Here is a 19,268-nt window from a genome sequence, read left to right on the forward strand (position 1 = left end):
AAAACAGTTTTAGGTTTATGGAAAAATTGAGCAAAACCACAAGAGTTTCTGTATGAACATCCACTCCTCTAGTTTCCAATATCATTAACATCTGTCATTAGTGTGGCACATTTGTTACAGTTGATGAACAAATATTGACACTATTATTATTAACTAAAGTCTATAATTTACATTAGGGTTCACTTTTTATGTTGCACTATTCTATGGGTTTTGACAAATGCATAATGTCGTGTATCCACCGTTACAGTATTATACAGAATGTTTCCCTGCCTTAAAAATTACCTGTGCTCCACCTATTCATTTCTTTCCTTCTCCGCCTCTCCAAACCCCTGCCAACTACTGATCTTTTTCACCGTACATATCATTTTGCCTTTTCCAGAATGTCACATGGTAGGAATCATACAGTGTGTAATCTTTTCTGACTGGCTTCTTTCACTTAGAATAGGCATTAAAGTTTCCTCCATGTCTTTTTATCTTGACAGTTCACTTCTTTTTATTGCTGAATAATATTCCATTATCTGGATCTACCACAGCTTAGTTATCCATTCATCTATCGAAGGACATGTTGGTTGCTTCTAATTTTTGGCAATTATAAATAAAGCTGCTATAAACATTTGTGGCAGGATTTTGTGTAGATATAAGTTTTCTACTCACTTGGTAAATACCTAGGAGTACAATTGCTAGATCATCTGATAAGAATATATTTAGCTTTGTAACAAACTGCTGTCTGCCAATGTCTCTGTACCATTTCCACCAGCAATTAATGAGAGTTCCTGTTGCTCCATACCTTCACTAGCCTTTGGTGTTGTCAGCCTTTTATATTTTAGCCATTCTAATATGTATGTACTGTATCTCATTGTTTTAATTTGCAGCTGCCTAATGACATGCTGCTAGCATATTTCAGATGCTTATTTGCCATCTTTATATCTTCTTTGGTAAAGTGTCTGTTCTGATCTTTTGCTCACTTTTTAATTGGGTTGTTTATTTTTTGTTGTTGAATGTTAAGAGTTCTTTATATATTTTGGATACCAGTCCTTTATCAGATGATAACGACTGAATGTTTATGTCCCCTCAAAATGCACGTTTTTGAAATCTAATGCCCAATGTGATGGTAATGGAGGTGGGACATTTGGGAGATGATTAGATCATGAAGGTGGAGCTCTCATGAATAGGATTGGTGCCCTTGTAAAAGACCCCAGAGGCTCCCTCACCCCTTCCACCACGTGAGGACACAAACTTCTGCTTTAGCTTCTTATTCTCCCCTAAGTCATTCCCTCCTCTCTAATCTCTGCTTTACATCACCATCAGGTGAGTCCCCAGTTTTCACCGTTTGTTCATTCATCAAACCACGATTGAGCACCTGTTGTGTACAGCACTAAACTGTGCAAGGCGAGATCTCCAAAAGATTAAGACACAATCTCTCACCTAGACGAATACATAGGCTGAAGAGGCAGGTGGTCTTTGTCAAAATTGTGGAGGGCCCTGTAAGCCACAGTGAGGAGTTGGGAATGGAAACCTTTGAAGTGCCTTAAACAAAGGAATGATTTGATCAGACTCGAGTTTAGCAAGATCACTCCGGCAGTAGTGTAGAGAAAAGCGTGTGGATGATGGGATCTGGACAAGGGAGACAGCAACGGGGATGATGAGAAATCAGCAGATTTGAGTCATAGTTAGGAAAAGAAATCAGCAGAATGTAGGGGGTGAGGACACTGGATTGATTAATAATTTCTAATACGGACTTGTTGATGCTTACGAAGTAGAAACAGAAAGATTATATACAAAAATATAGACAGAATTAAAAAAAAAAACAAACCTGGGGCATTTTAAAGGGATAAGCTCAATTAGCTGGCAGACACAGCCAGGTGCAAGGTCAGGTTACTGAGGTACCTTTTCCTGACTCCTCCGCCAGGCCTTCCAGGCCTTCTTCTGTGTTCCCCACCCATTCCAGTAATGTTACTTAATTATTCCCAACATGACTTTCTGCTTCTGCCCAAACATGCCTGGCACAATGTTTGGTTATTCTCATGTCTCATGGTTACCCCAACATGGAATGGGCCTCATTTGTGGCATTCTGTGCCTTCTACTGTCTTCCATGAAGCCTTTGAAGGTTAATCCTGGACTGTTTCCTCCTTTTCTCTTCAGCCCCTGCACAGTAATCATTCCTACTTTACAGGGCTGTGGAGACTAAATGATCTGATGTCTCTAAAGCACTTAGCCCAGAGCCTGGCCCACAGTACGTCTTCCACAAATGGTAGCTACTACTATTACTCTTTTATTCTCTGACCACCTGGTACAGTGCATCACCCAAAGTGAGAGCACAGTGTAGAGACTGTGCATTTTACATTGACCTGACTATAAATTATAGTGTCAATTACATAATTGGCAGAAACAGAACTATCTCTAGTAGGTTCATTTTTGGTAACCACATTTTAAGACAGTAAATTTTATTCTAACTTGTGTAAGTAGTTTATCTGCTTCTGATGCCTGAAAATTGTAAAATTCTATAATAGAGATAGTTCTTAAACTGAAGTAAAATCAGTAGAGGAACCATCAAGAGCCATTTCTAAGATGTCCATTAACAGTGAATTTCTTACCATTTTATTTTTTCTGCTTTTAAACAGAAGACTGTGTTGGGGAAATCAAGATCCTATTCGCCCTATTTCCCAGAGTGTTTTGAAGGCTCCGCTGAACAAAAGATTAGAGAACCTTGCCAAGCCCAAGGAAGTCTTCCAACATGTACTTAACAGGTTAATGTTGTATGTTAGTAGGTTACTTTTTCGGGAGTCTCTAGGGAAAATGAACATAGAACCCAGCCCTTTTATCTAAAAGCCATAAATAGCCCTATAATAAAATTTATTGAGGATTAGGGATTCTGTATCTGTTTCCCATCTGATGCTATCGTGAAACTTTTCCAGAGCAAGATCTGGGTATATTTAGCTATTGCAGACTTGTTTTATATTTTATAGTGTTTTTTTGACTTATCAGTATTCCGACTATTTTTTTAATAAAGTAAGAGTATTATGCAAAGATATGTATCATATATAGCACTGTTGTGGATCAACTTATTTGTGCATGAAACTTTATGAATTTTGTATACCACCCCTGAGCTTGATTACCATGCGTTAATTAGGGCATCTAAAAGCATTTGATGCCCATTGCCAATTTGTTTTTACCACATGTTTTTTGACTAGACTTTCTGCTGGTTGGCTCTTTGAGGAAAGACTTTGGGGGTGGGGTGGACAAAGGACAGGTACAGGCAGAGAGGGAGATCAAAGTAAAGAAAAAGGTAAAAATACTATTACTTATCTGAAGTTTGGTTTCCAGGATAATTGAGGTGGCTATTTCTCTATCTCTTTCAATATATAACTTTAGTCAAAAGCCAACACTTTTTCTGGAAGGGGCCAAATACAAAGTTGTCCACAAAAATCTCTGTTGCAACTACGCAACTCTGCCATTAAATTGGAAAGCTGCCATAGACATATATAAACAGATATTGGCTTGTAGTTTTCTTGCAATGTCTTTGTGGTAGTGCTGTCCTTATGGAAGGAACTGGAAAATGTATAAAATTGGCATGTATTTCTTCTTTATATATTTGATAGAATTCTACCAATGAAGTCATCTAGGCCTGGAGTTTTTTTGGTGGGAAGGATTTCAACTATAAATTCAATTTATTTAATAGATATAAAGCTGTTATGAATTTGTCAAATTAACACTTGTGAAGTGGAGCACAGGGTGCCTGATAGTGAAGTGCAGTTCAATGATAGACCATAAAGGGAAATGAAATAGACAAGTTTATTATTCCCAGGTCCTAGAGGAAGTACCTGGGATGCCTCAAGGGCAGGTTAAAGCAGAGTTTCAGACAGAGAGAGGCAGAACCTGGGACACAGGCTTTCATTAAGGTCTGTGGATAGAGTGCTTTGTAGTTTCTGGCCTACGGCCAGATTGGTCCATTCAAACCAAAAGAGTGGATTTTAGATTCGCTCTTCAGGGGTCTTATTTAAGGGCTGCATAAAGGGAAAGCATTGAGAGTCAAGGGAGATTGCTAGTCCAAGGGCTGTTGGGTGGTCATATCAGGAACTTATATTTACTTGTGACTTGGTGAGCTGCTATTTAGGGCATGTGCTTGTATGAGGGACTAGAGTCAGTTTGTCACTGCGGGCCACTTGGCCAAACAAACTGGATGCCAAAGTGGCAGTACTATGGAATAGCTTAGCTAAACTCTTGACAGGGGCTATTCAGATTATTTCTTTCTGAATGAGTAGAGGTAGTGAGCGTCTTTCAAAGAATGCATCCATTTCATCTAAATTTTAAAACTTGTTGGCATAAAATTGTCCACACATTCTCTTATTTTCCTCTTAATATCTGTCCAATCTCTAGTGATGATTCCCCCCTCATTCCTGATATCGGCAAGTTGTACCTTCTCTCTTTTTGGCTAATCATTCTGGCTAGAGGTTTATCAATTTTGGGTTTCCTTAATTTTCTCTATGCTTTTGCTGCTTACCATTTCTTTGATTTCTGCTCTGATCTTTATTATTTCTTTTCTTCTGATTACTTTGGGTTTCATTTGCTCTACTTTTTCTAGTTTCTTTAGGTAGAAACTGAGACTGCCCGCTACCTTAATGGAATTGTGAGACTTGGGTGTGTAAATGACTGTAGCAGGGGAGAATCATACAAAGACGGCAGCCATACATTCTATTAATATGTAATATCTATAAACAGAAAAATATGTAAACATAAAATTTCAAATTAATATATAAATTGGTTAATAATAAAATCTCATTTGAATAGTGCTTTTAAATTTGTAAAATGACTTATACATCTCTTATTTAATCTTCATAACAACCATAAAATGTATTATTTTCTCCATCTCACTCATGTACTTCTAGATGTTGGCAGCATAAAGCATAAGTATTATGGTCAGTACATATATTCATGGCATTTAGTGTTTGCCATTGCCACCTGAGAGAATGTCGAGTAACTGGTGTCCTCCCATCTTCTTTTTTGTACCTTTCATCTCCTGTCTGGTCCTCTACCTTTTGCCCTTGTTTGCAATATATCTTGCCTTTGTGTGATGCTCATTGGCTGCCTAATCACCCCTTCCTCTCACTCATTCCCATCCTCCTTATATGAGTCTGATCTCTTTGAAGTGCCCCATTGTACAAAATCACCTCTTCCTTCTCTGTCTCTAATTCCCAAACAGAACTGCCATTTCCTGAAAAGGGCTATTTCCAGGTAAGAATGAAAGATTCTCTACCTGTTTGAGGTTGCCTGTGTATGTGGGTGAGGGTGGCTGAGTCAGTCAGGCAATGAAACCTGGGCTGTGCAATCTCAAACCCCCTGAAAGCAGATGTGTGGTGTATGGCCAGGCCTCAAGGCTCGGTGTTTGAAAGCAAAGGAAATACAGGCTTAAACACAGACCCAGGCTTACATTAGCAACCAACAGACAGAGAGAGGCCTGGGCAGAGGGATGCATTTATACATCCAGGAACATTCTAACGGAGCAAAGGTCATTTGGAAAATAATAGAAGCAGAAGTGGGACTGCAATCTGAGTTAACAGCGGGTCTGAAGTAGTCAATATCACTTTCTCTTCCACTGATGATATACTTTGATTAAGAAAAGATTGAAGTGATAAGAACAATATGATTTATCCTAAATAAAATCTTAGTTAACAAAACCCAATAATGATTAAATAATCTACACACCATGATCAAGTAGAATTTATTCCTAAATTCCGAGTTCTTTCTCACAAAGGAAAGCATCAATGTAATTCATTCTGTTAACTAAAAATATAGTGAAAATATTTTTAAAAATTTCTTGTGTGAAAATATTTATCTATATAGATGTTAAAGAAATTATTTGGTTTTAAAGCAGCAAATTTTCTCTTTCCATCAGTATATTTTTTGTTTAGAAAATGTTTAGAAAATGCAGTTTATTTATTGTGGAAAATTGTCTGTTTTGGAATAAGATATTAGAAGCTGGCTGAAAACTTGATGGCTGTAACCATTTCTAATTTCTTCCTATGTAGAAAGTAGCTCAGCAGTAAAGAGGTAAAATGTCATGCCCACTCCCCTAGACCTGGGGGTCAATGTTGGAAATTACTATGATATATGAATTCTGCTTGTTTTACTGCTTTTCTCTTCTCCAATTTGCAGGGCTCAATATTACTACAGCTGTGGTAGAGAGTCTGTAATGTGGGAGATCCCTTCTCCTGTACTGCTTAGAAAACCTTCCCCAAGGATCCAGAAGCTGGCACAGCCCAACAGATTCAAGAAAGAGCATCTAATAAACAGGTAGAATACCTTGAGACCCTCTATAAATTCTAATCTAATTTGGTTAAATGTCAGAATATTTTTCATATTTTAGTATATACAGTTTCATAAGCTAAAAGTCCACTTGTGTTTCAACGGATCAGGCGAAAAAATCAAATATTTTAAGCAATTGTAGGTAATCAGAAGATCTTCACCAATAAATACATTTGACTCAAATTATGGTGAAGCTAAAATTCACATTAAACTTACCATTGTCAGTCAGTTAAAAAGAAATATGCAGGGCCGGCCAGGTGGCTCAGGAGGTTGGAGCTCCATGCTCCTAACTCCGAAGGCTGCCGGTTCAATTCCCACATGGGCCAGTGAGCTCTCAACCACAAGATTGCCAGTTCGATTCCTCGAGTCCCACAAGGGATGGTGGGCTGTGCCCCCTGCAACTAGCAATGGCAACTGGACCTGGAGTTGAGCTGCGCCCTCCACAACTAAGACTGAAAGGACAACAACTTGAAGCTGAATGGCACCCTCCCCAACTAAGATTGAAAGGACAACAACTTGACTTGGAAAAAAGTCCTGGAAGTACACACTGTTCCCCAATGAAGTCCTGTTCCCCTTCCCCAATTAAAAAAATATATATATATAAAAAAGGAAATATGCAAATAAAAAATTATAGGTTTTTGTAATTCATAGAACTTGATGTTCACCTCTGTGGCTTTGCACATGATCTTGCTTTTGCTCTGAATGCTGAATTTCTCCTTGTCTTTAAAAGACAGCTTAGGAGATATCTTCCACAAGGGAGCTACAATTGTGATGCAGTTGTTGGAAAAATGTTAGGTTGCTTTAGTGGAATATGTACAGTGTACAATTACAGGAAAGTAATATTACTGATAAAACAATAGTTTGGTCAGAACACCTTAGGTGTATGTGTCCATCTATGAAGGGTGTACCTTAAGAAACTGATAATAAATTTGAGACTATTTAGAAAGAGATGAATGAGATGGTGAGTTTTCTGGAAACTGTGTTATATAAAAAATAGGAGAAAGGATATATTTATCTTAGAGAAGAGACCAAGGAATCAGTGATAGCTGTGTTCAAATGTTTAAAGCGTCAGCATCTGAAAGAGGAAGTGGAGGTGGAAGTAAAATTACTTTATATTGACCTTAGAACTGGAAGTAGACTAAGGAAGTTACAGAGCAGCAGATGACAGCTAAGTGTAGGAAAATCTTTCTGACTAGCTACCTATCCAGTAAAGGAAACATTTATCAGGAAAAGTCAACTGCCATCTCCAACCCAATTCCTGAAATAGTTCAAGCACAATTTAGTAAAGATTGCTACATTCAGGGAGAGGTTGAACTGAACAACATAAGTCTTTTTCCATCTTAGAATCCAGCAAAAGAGACCCAATTTCTCCCATAAAATTTCTTCATCTGCTTATTTATCATAGATTCAACAAAATCTGCTAATTTACTTAAAATATACATATAAATTTGGTATATATTTGATATATACTGGGGGTGCCAAAAACATGTATACATATGACTTGTATTAATCTTTTGTTATTGATATATGTTAAGTATTACAATTTTAATAGCTTTTTTCCTTTCTTAAAATATGTATACTTTTTTTTTTGGCACTCTCTGTATATATCAGGGGAATACTTTATTTATCTGTCACCACTTTTTGAGACACCTGAGTTTGATGTTTCATATAAGTGAAATGCCCTTGAATGTTGAAACATTTTGTTGGGGGGAATATTCTCTAACCAGCCTCTTTTCTGATTTTCTGTGCACTGGAAACAGATAACCAAGCTTGTTAGAATTGTGTTGGGGGGATGGGGGAATGCAAGTGCTTAGTGAAGACACACAGGGCTCACCAATAAGTGTACTACATGAATTTTTTGGTATATAGTTTAACTGATTCACTACAAGGGCTCAAAAGCATATTTGAGCAATCAGAAGAAAATAGGTTATAACTTAAAAATAGGTTAATTGAGATGATCAAGTCTGAGGAACAGAAAGAATGAAATAAAGTGAACAAAACCCTCATAGACCTGCGGGACAGCCTCAACATATCCATGATGGGAATCTCATAAAGAGGAGAAAGCTAAAAATGCGGAAGGAATATTTGAAGAAATAATGTCCAAAGTTTCCCAAATTAGATGAAAAACATTAATCTACACATCCAAGAAACTCAACAAACTCCAATATGATAAACTCAAAGAAATCTATAATCAAACTGTCCACAGCCAAAGACAAAGAATCTTGAAAGAAGCAAGAGAGAAGTGACTCATTACATACAAATGATCTGCAATAAGATTAACAGGTGATTTCTCATCAGATACCATAGAGGCAAGAAGGCAGTGGGATAACATATTTAAAGCACTGAAAGAAAAAAAAAACTGTCAGCCAAGAATACTCTATCTAACAAAACTATCCAACAAACGTGGAGAAACGAAGACCTTTCCAGAAAAATTAAAAATAAAATTCATTGCCAGCAGATTTGCTTTACAATAAATACTAAAGGTAATCATTCAGGTTAAAATGAAAGGACCCTAGGCAATAATTAAAATCCACATGAAGAAACAAAGGGCATCAATAGAATTAACTACTTAGGTAAATATAAAGACAAAAAAGGACATTTTATAATAATAAATGGTCAATCCATTATGGAAATATAATAATTACAAATATGTATGCACCTAATAACAGAACCCCAAAATAGATGAAGCAAAACCTGATAGAATTGAAGACATAGGCAAGTAAACAATAATAGTTGGATTTTTCAATACCCCAGTTTCAATAATGGGGGGAATAACAAGCAGAATATCAACAAGGAAATAGGAGGCATGAACAACATTATAATGCAACTATACCTAACAGATATTTATAAAACATGCCACCCAACAATAGCAGAACATGCATTCTTCTCAAATGGAACATTCTCTATTATAGATCATATATTATGTCATAAAACAAGTCTCAATACATTTTTTAAAAATTGAATTCATATAAAATCAGTTTGCTGACCACAATGGAATGAAATTAGAAAGCAATAGAAGAAACTTTGGAAACTTAAAAAAAAGTATCTGAAATTAAATACATTCCTAAATAAAAATGGGTCAAAGAAGAAATCACAGGGGGAAAAAGGGGGGTCAAAGAAGAAATCACTTTAATATTAATAAAAATGAAAACACAACATATGAAAACTTATGGTATGCAGCTAAAGTAGTGGGAAATTTTAGCTGTAAATGCCTACATAAAAAAGAAAAGAGATATCAGATCATAACCTGATTTCCCATCTTAAGAAACTGCAAAAAGAAAGGCAAACTAATTTAAAACAAACAGAAAGAAGGAAATAATAAAGACTAGAGTGGAAATAAATGAAATAGAAATTAGAAAAACAGAAAATCAATGTTAAATCAAAAGTTGGTTCTTCGAAAAGATCAACAAAACAAACCTTTGGCTAGACTGACCAAAACAAAAAGAAGACTCAAATTACTAAATTCAAGGAAGAAAGAGGGGCCCTTTCTAAGGGTCATTTACAAAATAAGGGTCATTACTACTGACCTTATAGAAATAAAAATGGATTGTAAGGGATTACTATGAGCAATTGTATGGCCAATAAATTAGATATTGTAAACAAAATGGACAAATTTCTAGAAAGACAAACTATTGAAATTGATTCAATAATAAAATCTTAACAGACCTATAACAAATAAAGAAATTGAATTAATAAAGTTTGAAAACTTTCCATGAACTGCTCAGGACCAGGTGTCTTCATTGATGAATTCTATATGTTTAGAGAAGAACTAATGTCAATCTTTCAGACTTTTCCAAAAAATGGGACTCATTCCATGAGGGCTATATTACTCTTGTACCAAAAATAGAAAAGGCCATTACAAGACAAGAGAATGAGGCAACATCTCTTATGAATACATATGTAACACGCCATACCAAAATACTACCAAACCAAATCCAACAACATATAAAAAAAATTATACACCATAATCAAGTTGGATTTATCCCAGGAATACAAGAATATATTGGGTTCAACATATTAAAATCAGTGCAATGCACCAAATTACTAGGATAAAACTCACAAAACCACACAATCATCTCAACAAACTCAGAAAAAGCGTTTGACAAAATTCAACACACTTTCATAAAAATGCTCAACAAGTTAGGTATAGAAGGAAACTTCCTCAGCTTGATAAAAGGCATCTACAAAAAACCCCATGGCTAATATCATAATTAATGGTGAAAGACTAAATGCTTTCCTGCTAAGATCAGGCATAAAACAAGGATGTCAGCTCTCACGACTTCTATTCAACATCATACTGGGGATTCTAGTCAGGGAAATTAGGCAAGAAAAGAAAAGGCATTCAGGTTGGAAATGAAGTGAAGCTAACTCTACTCATAGATAACATGATTTTTTTAATATATAGAAAATCTTAAGGAATCCACATAAAACTATTACAGCTAATAATAATGTTTTTTAAACTGCAGGTCTCAACCCATCAGTGGGTCATGAAATCAATTCCAGTTTTTCTTTTAACGAAATTTTAAAAATCAGAATATGTTACTTAAGGCAGGCATTGTTTCATGATAATTTTGCTTCAGATACACACACACAGACTTATATATACTGTATCACAATATAAAATGCCCTTACTATGGTTCACAGTAAAAAATAATTCGAGAAACACCAGTCTGATAATTATGGGAAAAAATGTTTCTAAGATAGAAACCATATACATAATATCATATATATATATTTGGAGTTTGCTTATATAATAACAATGGGAAAATGTAATTGTTGTTCCTTCAATGATTATAATATTTTATGTGCCATTTGCATATAGGTCCTTCAGTGATCACTTAAAAGATTCTCTTCAAATCTCTGCTCCTTCTCCCCGGATATTACAACTCTCAAAAGCCAAAGGCACTAATCCAAACTATGTTCCTCCCAAAAGTGTAAGTAGATCCATGTGAAAGAAACAGTTCCTGATTGACTTTGTACCATGTAACATGTTTGTAGCTATAACACGCTCCCCTCTTATTTCTAGGTGTGTGTTTTCCTTGTCTTCCTGTTTATTTTCTCTTCTCATCAAATGATTTTTCTGACTACCTCCTCTGAGCCTCATGTATTAGTCAGGATTTGATCAGAGAAGCAGAACCACTATGAGTAATATAGAATCAGATCTTAAGCAATTAGGGGAACTGATGCAGAAGTCTATGGAGGGCTGTTATGGCACCTAGAACTGGAGTCTGGTTATAGATCTAGAAGCAATGAGACATATAGTAGGCGTAGATCAGCAGTTCCCTGGAAGGTATTTACTTCAAGGGAAGCCATTACAGTTTCTTCAAGCAAGGTGAGTCTAACCTCTTCAGACAGGGGAAGAAGAGCTGATTCAATTGGTAAGGAATACTTAGTACTTAGGAGTTTAAAGTCCCCAGCTTCATTCGAATCTGCACATGTGTCTCCATTCTAATTTTCAAGGTCCCGTTTCTTCCTGATCATTGCCCTAACTTTAATATAGGAGACCATACAAGTTTGGCAATTCAATTTGCACTGTAATTCACCCACTTGCAGAATTAGATTTTGGGTTTAGTTTTCAGAATTTTCAGCCCTGTAACCACAAAAGATAAGGGTTTCTTTTAGGTAAATCACAAAAACTTTCTGGTTTCTGACCTACATCCGAAGGTGGGAATTTAAAGGCTGGAGCTAATCATGTCTTTCCTCAACTTCTCAAGTGCACTTAAAAGCCACCAACCAACCCCTCTACACTTCTTCATTTTACTAAAATGTTCTCTGCTGCTTATCACCCAGTCTTGCTTTCTGTTTTGCCACCGCAGGCCATGGACTACCAGTGTCGTTTTCTTTTTTTGTTTTTTTAACTGGTGGCGATATCATTAATACCTTTAAATCTAATCAACTTAGAAAACAAATTCTAGATCATCTAAAACCAATACAGAGAACTCACCTTTGAAGTTCTGATCTGCTTATCTGTTGCTTCACAACCAAACCACCCCCAAACTTAGTGACATAAAACAACCACCATTTTATTATGCTCAAGGATTTTATGAGTCAGAAATTCTGACAGGGCAAGCAGGCTTGTCTCTGCTCCATGGTGCCTGGGGTCTCAGCTGGGATATTTCTAATGGCTCAAGTGTCTGAAGTGGTAGGGGGCTGGAATCATCTTAAGGCTCCTTTGTACCTGTCTTAGTCATCTCAGGCTGCTAACAAAACACACAGACTGGGTGGCTTACACAACAGTGTGGAATCTGAGAAATCTAAGGTCAAGGTGCCAGCATATTCTGTTCTTGACGAGGACCCTATTCCCAGTTGTAGGCAGCCACCATCTTGCTGTGTGCGCACATAACCTCTGCTTTGCGTGCACCCAAAGAGAGTTCTGATCTCTCTTCCTCTTATAAGGAAACAATCCCATTAGGAGGATTCCATCTTCATGACCTCATCTAAATCTAATTACCTCCCAAAGGCCCCACCTCCTAATACCATTACATTGGGGGTTAGGGCTTCAACATATGGATTTTGGATGAGGGGGACATGAACATTCAACCATAACAATACCTATTTATGGTGCCTCAGCTGGGATGGCTTGAAGGCTAGACTCGGCTGGGAATTTCTACAGGAGCACCTGTATATGGTCTGTCCATGTGGCTTAGACGTCTCTCAGTATGGCAGCCGTATTCTGAGAAGTAATATCCTAAAATGGAGCTCCCAAGGATGAGCATTCTAAAAGAACCAGGTAGAAGCTGTATGTTATTTTATAATTTGGCCTTGGAAGTCACATAATGTCACTGCAGTCATAATCTGTGGATTGAAGCAGGTCCAAGTCTGGCCAGATTCAAGGGGGCAGGTACACAAACTCCACCTTTTGATGAGAGAAGTGGCAAGGAATTTATAGCCACTTAAGGTAAAAAAAGCTGCCACACCCAATGACGTAAGCCTTTTGGTATCCTTGAGTGTGGTTTTTGAATGCAGAAAAGACTGCTCAGAGGTATGCTCTTGACTTAAATAACTAATAGTCAATTTTTAAAATTACAAATTAAAAAAAATCTATTTCTTTCTTAGATTTTAAATTTAAGTTTAGCTTGGAAGTTTTATTATTCTATTTCTAATTCTAGCAGTTCTTGACAATGATTTTTAAGAGTCCTGAATAATGTTTGATTTGGTTTTTCAAACAATTAAATACCTTTAAGTACTTTAACCTGTATTTATAAATATATTAAATTTGATTTCTTTTTTAAGTATTTTACCTCAACCATGTACATTAACAAATAAAACTTTCTCAAATATTAGATAATTATTTAAAAATCTAATACATTAAACTTATACATATGGCAAACCTAGTTTTTTAATGTAAGAATGATATAGACTTAAGATTTCAACTTAATGTAATAGTTCTAAGTCAATTACTCAGTTATACATTTCATATTGCAATTGTAATGTTATGACATTAATAGGCCAAATCCTCTTAAACATGTACATACTTTTGATTTTAATAGTATACATATACTTTTTGTTTTAATAATTTAAAATTTACTGAAAAGTTGCAAAAATTAACATTTTTTTCCATTGGTTTTATCATTCTCTCTTCTCTCTCTCTCTGTGTGTGTGTGTGTGTGTGTGTGTATTTATTTATTTTTTTCCTGAATCCTTTATCATTATTGAGAGTAAGTTACAGATATCATATACTCTTTTTTCCTAAATACCTCTGTATGTATTTTCTAAGAATAAGGACATTATCTTACATAAGTACCATACTACTATCAAAATCAGAAAATTTAACATTGATGTAATACTCTATCTACTTCGTGGTCCATATTCCAATCTTATCAATTCTTGCATGTACTTATACTTAACACAAGTACTAATTCTATGATTTTGATTCTCTTAGCTTTTTTACAGTTAATTCTAAATCTTCCAAGAATTTAAAAATAACACATGCTCACAAAGGAAACCAAGTTACTATCACAGGTACTTGATATTATTTGCCACCAGAGTTAGGATAAACTGTGGGAAGTTCTTTTACCTCTCTGAATGTCATAAGGAGTCTCTTTTTATAGTAACTTTGTCAAGACTACAAAACTTAGAAAAGGAGTTGGTTTCATGGCTCACTTAGCCTCTACTTAACAGATGTCAGGAGCTTCTACTCAGTCAGACTAATATACTGGTTTGGATTTTTTTACAAATCTTTGACTCTTGATAGATTTTGACTTTTAAGACTCTCATTTTATATCTAACAGATACCTCTGAGTATTACCCACACGTGCTCTGGATGTCTTACGTGACTTTGTCTGACTTGCTGCACTAATTTATGAGGTCATTCTACCCACATGTCTCTCCTCCGTCATTCTCAATCTCTGATTATTTTCTGAGAATAAAAATTCTAGAAGTAAAATTACTGGATCAAGTGTGTGAACATTTTTTATGTGATTCATATAAAATCCCAAAATGTGTTCCAATAAAAGTGATTTTGATATTATTAGATATTATTTATTTTACGTAACATTAATTTTATAATAAAAATGTCTTGTTAATATTTTTGTAATTTATTTTTATTTTTCAAATAATTAATTCCTTAATCTCTTTGAAGTATATTTTTATATAAATAAGGGTAAAAATCCCATTACCTCAGCCTTTATTTACTCACTGCTAGAGTTATTATGTACCATAATGTTATTTGCACTAGGGCAATGGTTTTAAAAAATGTAGCCTAGCTATGTATACAGGTTCCCCAGATCTTTTTTAGTAATCTGCAAGCTCAAAATCATGCATCAGTAAGGTTCATTCAATGTGCAAAATAGACCAATGGATTTTAAATTAATAGAGTATGAAAAGTTCCTTGACATAGTTTTCAGATTGTACATTGCAACTAATATTTAAGAAACCACCATTGGTCAAGCTTCCTTGCAATATCAAAGAAAAACATCCACAATTATGTGACAAGACTGTTCTATGCGCATCTCTTTACAATTACTGTGTGAGGCTGGATTTTCTTCATATACTTCAACCAAAACAACAGTGTCCTCTTAAGTCAGATATTATGGAGAATGCAAAATTGTAAAATACCGATTTTTTTGTTTTGAAAAATATAGTTATTTGTCATAAAAATATGTGTAGTAAACATGTAATGGATTTATTTTTTAAAAATTAAATGATACATTTTCTTAAATGTCTCAGTCTTTGGGACTCATCAGTTAACTTTCAAAGCGTGTAAAGGGGCTCTGGACCAAAAAAAACTGAGTCACTGTACTAGATTATATTTCTGAATTCTCTATTTGTTTATTTTGATCTATTCTTGGGCAAGTGTCGTTTTGCTTAAAGTGTTGTAAAATTCCACAGTTAAGACTGTTTTATTTCTAATTAATGATTATATTCATTCTCAAACTCTTGTGATAAATTTTGAGTTTGGATGCAAGTAATTTAAATAGAAGACCACGTAATTTGAACATATTTCCACAGTTAAGATACTGAGGAGTGACTTGGGGGACCAGGAGAACATTGTCTACGGAGATATGTAGTTCTGCCTTTCTTCTTTGTCTTGGCTTTGGATTCTTTTTCTTATGTGTTCAACTTAGAAGAGAGCTGCTAAAATAAACTTTAAACCTGAGGACTTGCAATAGTGTGAGTCTCTACTTCCAAAGGGCAACAATAGTTAAGAACAAAGCAGAGTGCTATCCCTTCTAGTGCTCTCATGTGGTAGGGATGAGCCTTCCCTCTTGGCTGAGTTTAATCGCTCCATAAATCAGTGTTACCGTTTATCTCTTAGACAGGATGTAACATTGCCATTTCTTCCCCATCTTCAGTTTAATAGTAAGTTCCTGAAAAGTTAGGTTAGAATCCATACAACCTAGTTTGAGAAAGAAGCAAATTGATCCTTTCAGCTATGATTATGGGTTACTACAAGAGTCTTTCTGCTGGATTTGCCGAGAAGTCTGGTCCAGAGGTCAGACCATACTCTGTAATCTTGGTGGATATGGTGTTTATAGTTTGATACTCACGAGTACTGTTTTATTTTTCTCCTCTAGGTTGAAACCAACATTCCAATTTCTGTCCTGACTGCTGTCGCAACTCCAAGAATTATAGACCTTGCTCCTCCAAGGATCAAGATAGAGGGTCTGTGCTATCCAACAGAAATAAGTGAAAAACCCATCCGTCCTGTAAGCCATCACTGCCTTGATATTCTTCAGCTCTCACTTTCTGGTTGTTCCTAGGGTGCTATTTTGCCCTTACAAAGCACTGGCCAGAGTCATTGGAAAAGGGAGTCTTAAAAAAATTGTCTGTGGCAGGAAGGAAGACCTACCTGTAAGATATGGAGAGAGACTTTGGGTAGAGGGTGAAGAGCATGAGTCAGTAAGAGCTGGATTCAAATTCCAGCCCCGCCATTCTAGCTCTGTGATGTTGTGACTATGTTCCTTAGCTTTATTCAATCATCAAGTATTTGAATGCCTCCTGTGTGCCAGGGACCATTCCCAGTGAACAAGATGGAGGGATACAAAAAATAAATAAGTAAACAGATAAGATAATGTTAGGTAGTGATAAATACTATGAAGAAAATAAAATAGGAAATGAGTGATTATGGGAATAAGCTACTTTGCATATGGTAGTCAGGAAAAGCCTCTTTGAGAAGGGGTGTTTGAGCTGAAACCTGAATGATGAGATGGAATCAGTGACAACCTGAGAAGAGAATATTTTAGTAAAGGGAAGAGTACATGCCAAAGTCCTCAAGTTGGTATGACCTTGAAGTTGGGTGGAGCAAGGTGAACAAGGAGAATGTAAAGATAACAGTTCCCACTTGGAGGACTGTTATGACCTGTAACAACAGATAAGGCATGGTGCTCAGCGCAGAACCTGGCACGTTCAATGGTTTCCCTTCTCTTCCTCCTTGACACTCCCCTTCATTCATTGCAGTGGCAACTTGGTGCCCAATCTCAGTTGAGTTTTCAATAAATATCTGATGATCATATTGCCAAAGGAGGTCAGACCAATTTCACACTCATTCTAGGAACCTGAGGATTTGATATGGAATTCTGTTCAGAAAGAAAACTAGTCCAGGAATCAAAAATCCTTGGGAGAGTATCTTAAGTTTGCTAAGGTGACTTGCTTTGTAATCCTTGAGTAAATTACTTTATTCTCAGGTTTGTTTGGGGTTTTTTTGGTATGTAAAATGGGAATATAATTTTACTGTATATTGCTAGGATTGTTTGGGGGTTAAAAAATCTTTTTAAAAAATGATAGCACTGTAGAAAACCATACTCTTAGAACTCAAAAGAGATCTGTACCAATGCAATAAAAACACTTTCAGTGCTGCTGAGTAGTGTTTGTTATTTGTCCTAATTTCTTTCAATGAACACTTACAAGGGAATAATGGCTATCTGTCATCCTTCCTATAATAGAAAGGCAAGTGGCATGTGTGATTTTCAAAGTAAGACCAAAAGGAGTGGTTGGTTGATCAGCCAGTCAGTCAACACATATTTATTCAGCACCAATTATATGCTAGAGCCTATTCTAGCTTGTGGCAAAGACGTACAGTAAGTTCTCACTTAACATCATCAATAAGTCCTGTGACTTTAAGCAAAATGGCATATAAGAAAACCAATTTTACTGTAGGCTGATTGATATAAACAAGAGTTAGTTTCCTAGGCATCTCATCAGTGTTATAATGAAACAACGTTAATGAAATGACATTATTTGAGGATATGCTATACTTCTCTCAAGCAGCTTATATTCTAAAGAGGAAAAGCAGATAATAAACATACCAACAATGAGATAAATGAACTAAGTCAGGTCTTGGTAAGTGCTGTGAGGAAGATTAGTACTGTGGAAGAGGATAATTAGAAAGGCCGATTTGTCTTGGATGATCAGGGAAGAACTCCTTTGAGTCTAGAGACTTGAATGATGAAGAGGCAGCCATGACAAGATTGAAGAGGATTCAAGCAGAAGAACTAATAAGTGCAAAGGTCCTGAGAAAGAAAGAGCGAGGCTGGAGGGCCCTTGTGTGGCTAGGATCATGGTGACCAAGTTGGGGACAGGACGGGAGGAAGATGAGGTCGGAAGAGTGGGATAGCAGCCAGGTGATTCATGACCTTTTAGGCCACAGTAAGGAGCTTAATTGTTCTTCTTAGCAAAATGGGAATCCACTAGAGGTTTTAAACCCTGGGAGTGACATGATCTGACTTGGACGTCAGAAAGTGCTTACTTCATAGAGTTGTTATGATGATTAAGTAGGAATGACATAGGTAAATCACTTTGAACACTGTCTGGCTCATGGAATGCGCTCATTAAAATGCTCCTTCTCTCCCTCAGTAAATGCTAGTATGTGAAAGCTGGATTGTACAGGGGCAACAATGGAAGCAGGGAGACAAGTTAGGAGTCTGTTGCAGTCAGCCAGGAAAACAATGATGGTGACTCGATTAGAGATATAGCGGCAAAGAGAGGGAGACGTGGTGAAATTTGGGATATATTTGTGTGTCTTTTTGTTTCCACCATAGGTTTCCCAAGCTGCCTTGCTAGCCAAACCTAGCCCTCGGATAATAGCTCTAGCTAAGGTTAAGCCTCTTCATCAAGATTATTTACCTGCTCGTGAACCCTACTGGCGAGTGTCTTATGCTGCTATCCATTATAAAGTATCTCCCAGAATTCAAGAACTAGCTAATCCAAATACAAGGTATGTCAATTTAAGACTAAGATGGGACAGGAAAGCCTGGGGCTGTTAGGGACAAAAAAATTGACCTAATAAGGCTAGTGAAGAGAACTGTAGAAATACAAGAAATTTTCAAAAACATCTTGCTTACTTATTACATTTATTGTGACAAATCTATGGTCTTCTTACCATAAATACAAGGTTACAGTCAAAAGGTTAGTAGATTAGTATTGAAACGTAGATCTAGGAGACAACTCTGTAAGTATGGATATGGTATCATTTATCTAACATATAGTAAGTGAAACAAGTTGCGAAACAAAGCACATGATACAGA

At 36.2% G+C, this 19,268-nt stretch overlaps 1 protein-coding gene across 1 annotated transcript in view; it reads left to right on the forward strand.

Annotated features, from left to right (window-relative positions):
- The window catches only part of SPMAP2L (sperm microtubule associated protein 2 like), a 43,495-nt gene that overhangs the window by 21,859 nt on the left and 2,368 nt on the right, over positions 1-19,268 (forward strand). The window contains exons 4-8 of the mRNA XM_081061132.1: positions 2,622-2,747; positions 6,154-6,291; positions 11,126-11,237; positions 16,320-16,451; positions 18,783-18,958. Of these exons, the coding sequence (XP_080917258.1) occupies positions 2,622-2,747; positions 6,154-6,291; positions 11,126-11,237; positions 16,320-16,451; positions 18,783-18,958 (684 nt within the window). The remainder of the gene's footprint in view (positions 1-2,621; positions 2,748-6,153; positions 6,292-11,125; positions 11,238-16,319; positions 16,452-18,782; positions 18,959-19,268) is intronic.

Source organism: Rhinolophus hipposideros (genome assembly GCF_964194185.1).
Source record: "Rhinolophus hipposideros genome assembly, chromosome: 1".
NCBI lineage: Eukaryota > Metazoa > Chordata > Mammalia > Chiroptera > Rhinolophidae > Rhinolophus > Rhinolophus hipposideros.